Source organism: Arvicanthis niloticus, chromosome 2 (assembly GCF_011762505.2).
Source record: "Arvicanthis niloticus isolate mArvNil1 chromosome 2, mArvNil1.pat.X, whole genome shotgun sequence".
Classification (NCBI taxonomy): Eukaryota; Metazoa; Chordata; class Mammalia; order Rodentia; family Muridae; genus Arvicanthis; species Arvicanthis niloticus.
The window spans coordinates 9,011,403-9,020,144 of NC_047659.1; the positions used below are offsets into that span (position 1 = coordinate 9,011,403).

Genomic DNA, 8,742 nt, shown 5'->3' on the forward strand with positions numbered 1-8,742 from the left:
TGCGTCAGAACCAGTGTCACCAGTGCCCTGAACACAGAGCAGACAGGACACTGGCCCCTTCCAGGCCCCACACACTGGAAGCTTAGCCATGACCAAACCCAAGTGCACACTCTTGGTGTCCGCTGCTCCCTCCCCAGACAGAGCTCTATGTGAGTCTCCATGACCATCTCTGTCAGGCCTGGGAGCCTCAGGCAGGCCATGCTGACTCAAGAGACAGCTAAAGGGGGGGACACCTCCAGTGGTCTCTTCCTCCCTCACCCCAAATCTGATGGTGACTTCTCATACTCTTGTAAATGGGAAGCAAGAGAAGGCTTCCCTGTGTGGCATCCACTATGGCCTGTGGCAGTTCCTGACTTGTAGGATGGTCCCTAGGGTATTTTATGTCCCTGAGGCCTAGGCTGCATCTCCTGGTGTGATGTAGGGTCTCTACAAATAGCCATGGGATGACATATTGGGACAAGGATTAAAGCTGGACCCCAGGAAAGACTTCCCACGGTAGCTTTCTTACTTTCTGGGATGTTTCTAGTTTTGAAATAACTGAAACACAGGCTTGAGAGGTTGACTGCCAGAGGCTGGCTTGGGGTCATCAGCAAGCGGTCATCACTCCCTCCAAGGAGATGGTCCAGGGTGACATCTTACAGAGATCCCGGGGAAGCCCATGTGTAGTTTCAGAGTCTTATATTTGAAGACCTGACAAATGTCATTGGACCTCATCTCCCTGCCCCAAGGCCCACAAGACCCTTCTTGTACAAGGGGCAGGAAGGATACCCTAATGAAGCTGGTGTCAGCCACTTGGCCAAGGTCATCCATCCAATGAGGAGACAGTTCTGAAACACAGCCAGGAAGAGCAGGTCCAAGGAGATCCCCAGGCGTGGCCATACCTGACTGTGAGGAAGGGTGAGCCAATGCTGCCTTGCTCTGCTCGGGCTGGCTAAATGACTAAGCTCTGGGAGCAGCCAGCCCGCCCTCTCTCCCTTCCTCCCTCCCTCCCTCACTTCCCCTTTGCCCCATCTACTTCCAGAGGTCACAGGTTTGGTCCCCCTACCAGAGAGCCTAGCCCCAGCCGTCTCATCTGTTATATTTGCAGCCACCTAGGGTGGTGTGACCAAGAAATGACAGGCAGCCAGGCAGTGGTGGCGCACGCCTTTAGTCCCAGCACTTGGGAGGCAGAGGCAGGTGGATTTCTGAGTTCGAGGCCAGCCTGGTCTACAGAGTGAGTTCCAGGACAGCCAGGGCTACACGGAGAAACCCTGTCTCAAAAAACCAAAAAAAAAAAAAAAAAGAGCACGTATCCCACCCTGGGAGCAAACAGGAAAGCTGTGACAGGGGACAGGCTGCTTGGAGAACCAGTCTGTGTGTGGGTGCACAGCACCCTGAGGTTTACAAATATACCAGAAGCCCACTGGTCTTCCCCATCAGCTCAGGTGGCACGAGGAAGAAGAGAGAATGGTTGGTCCCTTTCACACATGCTTCAGCAAGAAAATAAGCATGGGATCAAGATATAACTAGAAAACAAGGGAGCTCCCCAGGGGAGCTGAGGCACACCTCTCTCCCTCCCACCCCCTACTCTCTCAATGTCTGGACTCATGTGGCCATGACAACTCACAGTGGCCATGGAAGATGGAAGGGGCGTTTGATGCCCCCATACCCAACATAGACCCAGCTGGGCTCTACCTGGTGCAGCTGGGAGCTGGTTCTCAGGGGCAGCAGAGTCTGGGATGCCACGCCTGGCCCAGAACACCTTGAAGGCCCATTTCTAGCAGACTCCCCAGAAACCCCCACCCCTCCTTTCCCATGCTCCTCCTGGCAGAATTTCAGCAATGGCCCTTACCTCAGCTGGGCTTCTGGAAAAGGCAGAAGCCTGGGCAGGGGGCAGTGGGGGAATTTGTGGCCCCAGGGAACTAGAGCCAGGGGCACATCTTCAAAAACAATAAAACTGCCTGGACCAAGCCCCACCCCAGGCAATCAGGGAGGCCTCCAGGAGGAGGCGGCCTCTTTCTCACCCTCTGTAGAACAGGTAGGTTGTCCCCGGGTGTGCAGTATTTGGGGGCCTGGTGATGTCAATCAAATGAGAGAGCAAAGGTCTAGAAGTGGGATCAGGCCCAGGAAGGCAAATAACAAGCAGTCAGGACCCATAAGGTACCAAAAGGAGGGAAGGCTGGACCAGACTTGGGCAGCCTTGGGGACAAGTCTTGAAGTTTCCACTGCTCCTTTAAGATCTCAGCAGGAAGGGCCTTGCCACCTGGGGACACAGTGAAGACAGGAATAGTTAAGGAGGGGGACAGACCACCCAGGGAGGCAATGGAACCATCTGAGGTTAGCAAGGTAGAGTCCTTGCTCTCTGGTTCTCGCGCTGTGTGGCTTGGGTATATTCAGTCTCCCTGATCCTCGTCTGGGATGTGTACACTTGTGAAGAACCAGCTTTGCAAACTGTAGCTAGCTGCCTCCCTTTCCAGACCAGTGTTACTCTGAAAGAAAGGCAGGTTGCAGCTTTGAATAGTGAGGGATGGCCACGCCCGCCCCTGCCACCTCCTCCTTCTCTGGTTGCAAACTCTCACTGTTCCTTCCCCAGTGACATCTGTCTGGGAGAAATTTAAAATTTAAAACGGGCAGCCCCATTATCTGCTCTCCTTGGCGAATGGCCTCCTCAATACGCCTGTCTATCCCAGTCCCTTGATGGCTCAGCCTGGGGCAATCCTGCGGCCACCCCAATGCCTCAGACGCCAGATGCCCAGTACCTCAGCAGCCCCTCCCTGCTCTGTCCCAGCTGCTGCAGTGCACAGCCCTGGGCACCCTCCAAGCCGGGACACTTCACTGTTCCTGCAAAGGTAGTAGGAAGAGAGGATCAGCCAGACCCAGGTTCAAATCCCCATAGGGCTGCGTGGCCTCAGGCTGCAGCGGGACTTCTCTGAGCCTTGTTCTCCTGTTCTTAAAGTCAGAGAACCACAGTGCCTAGGCTGTTCCCCAATTGAATTTGGGCGCCTGGGTAAAGAGGGCGGACCTGGGGAGACGCGACGCCTGGAAAGATGTGCGGGACGCCTGGCACGGGTTAAGGAATTGCAAGTGAGGAGGACCTCACTGAGGCTGTGGATGAACGGGACTCTGCGCGCCGGTCATCTGTCGGCTGTCCCCAACAGAAAGACTGATCCACAACCAAGTATAGGGCCTTTCTCCCCTCTGCACGAGCAAGCACAGGGGTCTCCGGTGGGGGTGGGGACGAGCTGCAGCGTGTGCCTTCTGCAGGGAGCCCAGAGTTCAAGTCTCCACTGAGAGAAGGAGAAGAGCAGGTGCTCCCCCTAAGCTCCGCACAGGCTCCCCAAACTCCAGCCCCCACACCCGTCCCCGCGCCCGTGGGTACCTGCGGTTTGTCGCGCGGTCGGTCCTCAAGTTGGGACGCGCCGCCCACGGTCTTCCACCGCTCGTGGACCATCTTCCCGCAGGACGCGCGGGGGTGCAGGGCGAGGGCGAGCGCAAAGGAGGCGAGGGGTGCGCAGGGTGCGTTGCACTCGCAGGAAGTCCCCTCGGTGCCGGGGATCCGGGGTGGCCCGGGAGCGGCGGCCGCCAGCTAGGCTGCGTGTGAGCGCGTGTGATCGCTGAGAGCGCGGGCGCGAGCCTCCGAGAGCCGCCCGCGCCGCGCCGTCCCCGCGTCCTGCTCCCGCGCCTCCCGCGCGCTCCGCCCTCTTCCTCCCTGCTCAGTCTCCGCGTCTTCGTCTGGGACTCTCAGGGCCTTTTATTGCTCCCCGCGGCTTCCTGGGCACGCACGCGCGCCCCCCTGAGGGCTCTAAGAGTGACTCCCACTCCAGCCCGGTCGCTGTGGGGTGAGGGGGACTAGCCAGCAGCGGCGGGCGTGACGGCAGCCACGGGTTCCCCGAGGAACCTGCGCGCCCTGCGGAGCCCCGCGCAAACTTCCTCTCGGGCGGGACTCGTCTAAGTCCCCAGGTGCGGGGCTCACCCCTAAGGAAGGGGCTAAGCGGAAACCGAGTGTCCCTTGCGGGGCTTTGGGGTTCTAGGTCCCGGGGCAAGTGTGCGCGTGGCCCGCTAATCTTCAGCCCTAGGGCCTGGTGCTCGAGTCCCCGACTCCGCAGCCGGGCTACTGCACGCCCCCATGGCATCTGCCCACTCGGGGTCCCCGCCAACACCTTGCCCCTCCCCGCCTCCCCAGAGCCGGCCTGGAGCTATCCCAACCTCGGGAGGAGGGATCTGAGCCACCAGTGGGGGCTTCTCAGTCGTCCCTCCCACCAGCAACACTTTTTAAAGCGTTTAATCCGCCCGAGCAGCCTTCGGAGGTAATTGACAAAGTCCTTAATCTGCGCGGTTAACGAGCTGCTGTTGTGGCTCCGACCGCGTGGCTCCCACGCGCCCCACGCCGCGCCCCGCCAGCCGCCCTTCCCCCAGCTCCGCAGAGACGACTGGGCCCCCCGCTATTTCTTAAAGCTGTTTTCCGGCTCCGGGGCGCTCTGGCCTCCTTGCTGTTCCCTGGCACTGGCGTCGTCTCTCTCCCACCGGTTTCCAGTCTGTCGCCCCATCTTAGTCTTCGTTCCTCTTCTCGTTCCTCTAGGTACCTGGCAAGCGTGGGGCAGGCCTTGTGAGGGTGGGGCCCGAGCCTAACACAGGCAGAGTGGTCCCCAGGATCACAGCTGGAGCTAGGCACCGTGGCCACATGCCCTTCCAGACTGTCAACAGCCAGAAACTGGGTCCCATAGTTTGCACTTCCAGTATTACCGGTAACTTCCAGTGTTACCGGTGGCTGGTGTCTCCCGCAGTCCCAGGCAGGCTTGCCATCAGCAAGCCGCCGGAGTTACTTACTGCCCAGTAACCTCGGGCTGGGGTCAGAAGCGCACTCCTTGAGGATGCACCGGTGTCGCCCTGCACCCCCTCTCCAACTCCCTCATCATTTAAAAGAGTTGTAGATGAACCAGAGGTCCTTCAGACCTAAGCAGGAAATTGTGTCCCCCTTGTATCTAAAGGGTTAACAGCACCTCACTCTGAAGGGCTCTCTCTTGTGGGGTTCAGAGGCAGGCACCATATATAGGCATCTGAGGAGTGAGGGCTCAGACTTTCCTGCAGAGCCTGTTTCCTCACGGAACAAGCAAGGATGGATGAGAACGAGGGTTTCCCGGGCCCCTCACAAGAAGCAGGTGTTAGGGATCCCAAGTCTGATTCTGCCGTGCCTGGAGAGAATTTTGACACCAGGCAAGGTGTGCACTAAAAATCACCCTGGGCAGCCCTGAACGGGGGTGGGGGGTGGGGGGTGGGGGGGAGCATTCAAAGGTCCCAGGGTGTACACGGAAAGTGGTCAGCCTCTTTAGGGTGGGGATGCTTGGTTTAGGGGACGCCACTTTGATGGCTAAGACAAGGGAAGCCAAGCTGAGTGGAAGACAACAAACTCGACAAGCAAGTGTGCATAGAGCCTTCAGGACATCTGCTTCTGGGCTTGTGGAAGGACAGGTAATCGGGGGCCACCTAGCGGTTCCTCCCGGCAGTGTTTGCTGCTGGGACCTGTCACCTTCTCTGCAAGAGCCCCCAGTTCTCCTGCCTGCTGGGGTGCAGATGGGGGTGGCGAGCTGAGGGCCTTGTCCTATCACCACTCTGCATAAGCTGTGCTCTAGGCTCAGGTGACAGGAGAAGGATCAGTGGTGGCCCCGGGGTTGGCAGGAGCACACTCAGTCCTTGTACACTGCACTAGCCCAGCGCACACAGGCTGATCAGCCCCACGGGCTGTATGACCTAACACGAAGGAGAATCTCCTGGGAGGAGCACCAGAGCAGGCCAACACCGTCCCCACTGCTGTGAGTTTTTACCAGGCTGATAGGGGCCAAGCGTCAGGGCCAAGTATGGCTGAGATTAGCATGCTGGCCTCTGCAGAAGCAGCCTTTTAGCCAGCTCAGGGACTAGGCAGGGCCTCACAGAAGACAGAACCCAGGACTTAGGAACTACAAAGACTTAATCCAGAACTGTCTGACACTCTGATCCCTCCTCTCTGACTCACCATGTATTCAGGGTGGTGATTGTTGTTGTTGTTGTTGTTGTTGTTGTTGTTGTTGTTGTTGTTGTTGTTGTTGTTCTTCTTCTTCTTCTTCTTCTTCTTCTTCTTCTTCTTCTTCTTCTTCTTCTTCTTCTTCTTCTTCTTCCTCTTCTCCTCCTCCTCCTCCTCCTTCTCCTCCTCTTCCTCCTCCTTCTTCTCTGTCTTTTTTCCTTCTCCTTCTTCTTCTCTTCTCCTTTTCCAGCTTCTCTGCCTCCTGCTCCTACTCCTACCTCTTCTCAAAGTCCCCTGAGTGTGATAACTCCAACTGTCAGGCAGTTACAGTCTGAAAATTTTAGTTGAGATTCTAGAGAGAGGGTCTGGTCAGGTTCTGCCCTTCCTTCTGAGTCTGGATCCATCAATCACAAGCTGTCAACTGGCCCAAGGTAGCTGTCCTCCCCAAGGTCCTCACTGCAGTGTAATGGGGGGTCATGGCTGCTGGCTTGTCTTCAAAGGGAGGGGTACAGGATGGACGTGAGGACAGAAGTGAAGAGAGACAAAGAGGAGACAAGAGAGAGTAGCTAGGGTCCTCGAGTGACAACATGCCTCTGGACTGGCAGAAGTGGCAGCCATCTGTGGAACATTACCCTTCTATACAGCTCTGCGTGGGACAGCAGTGTTCTCCCAGTCATCCTGTCAGATCAGAGCTATCATTAGGCTTCACTCACGGATGGTGAAACCGACTAAGAAATACAGTTAAATAATTTACCTAACAGTCTAAAACCATGTGGTTAACACCGAGTTGTCATTTAGTAAAGATTCCTCACATGTAGAACACCGTAAGTATCAACAGATTTCACGCACCGTCTCCTCTCCAAAGACCTGTGAATGGTGCTAATATGCTCATTTTAAAGCTGAGACAACTGGAGATCAGAGATGCTAAACACCTTCACCAAGATCACACAGCAGCTGGTAGATCCAGAGTCCTGGGCTGTGCTCTGCTGGAGCACAAGAGTCTCAGCGCTTGCTGGTCTCGGATATTCCCAGAGAGCATTGCACGCAGCAGAGCTTCAGAACGTGGGCTGCATGTCAAATGTGCCTGTCTCTGGAGACCTGGAGGCAGTGGGCCAGGAGGTCAAGACCTCTGGCCCCCGTCCACCCACCTCTCCCCGTGCGCTGCCCGGGGCACTTCACTCTTCTGGTAAAGCGGTTTCAACTCACCTCTGACAGTCACATTTATCATTAAAAATAAATTCATCCTGGCTCCCCTTGGCATGGGAAGGTGCCGTGCAGTGATTCAGTGGGCTTGTCACCCTCTCCGTTAGATGCGGGGAGCTGAGCAACTGGATGGGCTCCAGCGCCAGCGCCTCATTTTCTGCACTGGAGCCAGAAATGTACAGTGGGCTGACATTTAATTTAGAACCCAACATACCTTGACACAACTCATAATACAAAGGCGGGGGTGGGTGGGGGCTGCCAAGCTGGGCAGGGATGGGGGAGTCCGAGTGACGGGGTGGATTTCTTTCTTTCTTTCTTTCTATTTTTTTTTTTTTTTTTACTTTTGCTTTGTCAACATGATAGCAAGCCAGAGGCTGCCATCAAAGGCAAGAATTAGCAGAGACCAAGTGTGTGTGTGTGTGTGTGTGTGTGTGTGTGTGTGAAAGGAAGAGAGAGAGAGAGAGAGAGAGAGAGAGAGAGAGAGAGAGAGATGCTGTGTGTCCATGCCTTGAGTCCACTGGACGGCATCTTTCAAATCTTGAGGCTAGCCTGTCAGATGTTACCGTTATCGGAGAAGCATGCACCAAGGCTGAGCTATGACAGCCAGCCTTGGCACGTACCCAGGAGCTGGACAGTGCAGTCCTTCTGTGAATGGCACCTGTACCTTCCATCCCTGTGTCCCTAGCACTTTGCCCAGATCCTCTGAGATATACTCAGCACTCAGTAAATACAGGGCATGAAGGAAGTATGTCATTTTAAACATTTCAGGCAAGTTTCTCTCAGGAAGAAAGCTGGGTTTTATTGGCCAGAGCAATCTGATGGGCCATTTAGTTGTCGAAATTGGAGGTTCACTGGGCTGGGGAGATGGACATGGTTCACTGGATAAAGTGCTTGTTCTGCAAACACGAGGATCCCAGCACCCACATAAAAGCCGGGGCTTTTAAATACACATCTGTATTTAAATACACATCTGTATTTCCTTAGCACGGGGGGGGGGGGTGTGTGTGTGCAGAAACAGGATTCCTGGGACTTGGTGGCCAGACAGTGTTACCAAAGTGGCAAGCTTCAGGTTCATTGAAGTCCTTATCAAAAAAAAAAAAAAAAAGGACCTGTCCAAATGGAGGGTTGTGAGAAAACAGAGCGGAGCACCCTGGAGGGAGGGTGGAAGCTAGCCAGCGCATGCCCCATGGAGGGTGGAGGTGGTGTGCTTCCCAAGACCCTGGCACCCCTAAGGCTGGGAGCAGAGAAGCCCAGAGCAGAGTCCACCACTAGGTAGGAAACCCAAGCAGGCAAGACAGGAAGCAACTAGGATGCCCCAGGCCAGCTCGGTTAAGTGTGTGCCACGTGGCTGGCCTCTAAGTGCCCTCAGTATTTCCACATGACAGGAAGAGATGAGGGGAATCCATGGAGGACGGGGCTGCTCATCTTTTAAAAACCATGGTGAGAATTTAAGCTCTCCGGGCAGACTCCAGAGTCCTCACTTTAAATTGCTTAATTTAATTTATAGGTATTGGGGAGTGGGATGGGGCAGGCACCTGTGACACGGGGAGCATGCGCGGAGG

At 55.7% G+C, this 8,742-nt stretch overlaps 1 protein-coding gene across 1 annotated transcript in view; it reads right to left on the bottom strand.

Annotated features, from left to right (window-relative positions):
- Positions 1-4,063, bottom strand: part of Fibcd1 (fibrinogen C domain containing 1) — a 34,113-nt gene extending 30,050 nt beyond the window's left edge. The window contains exon 1 of the mRNA XM_034496887.2: positions 3,359-4,063. Coding sequence (XP_034352778.1) covers positions 3,359-3,430 — 72 coding nt within the window. The 5' untranslated portion in view covers positions 3,431-4,063. The remainder of the gene's footprint in view (positions 1-3,358) is intronic.
- Positions 4,064-8,742: the final 4,679 nt, after the last annotated feature.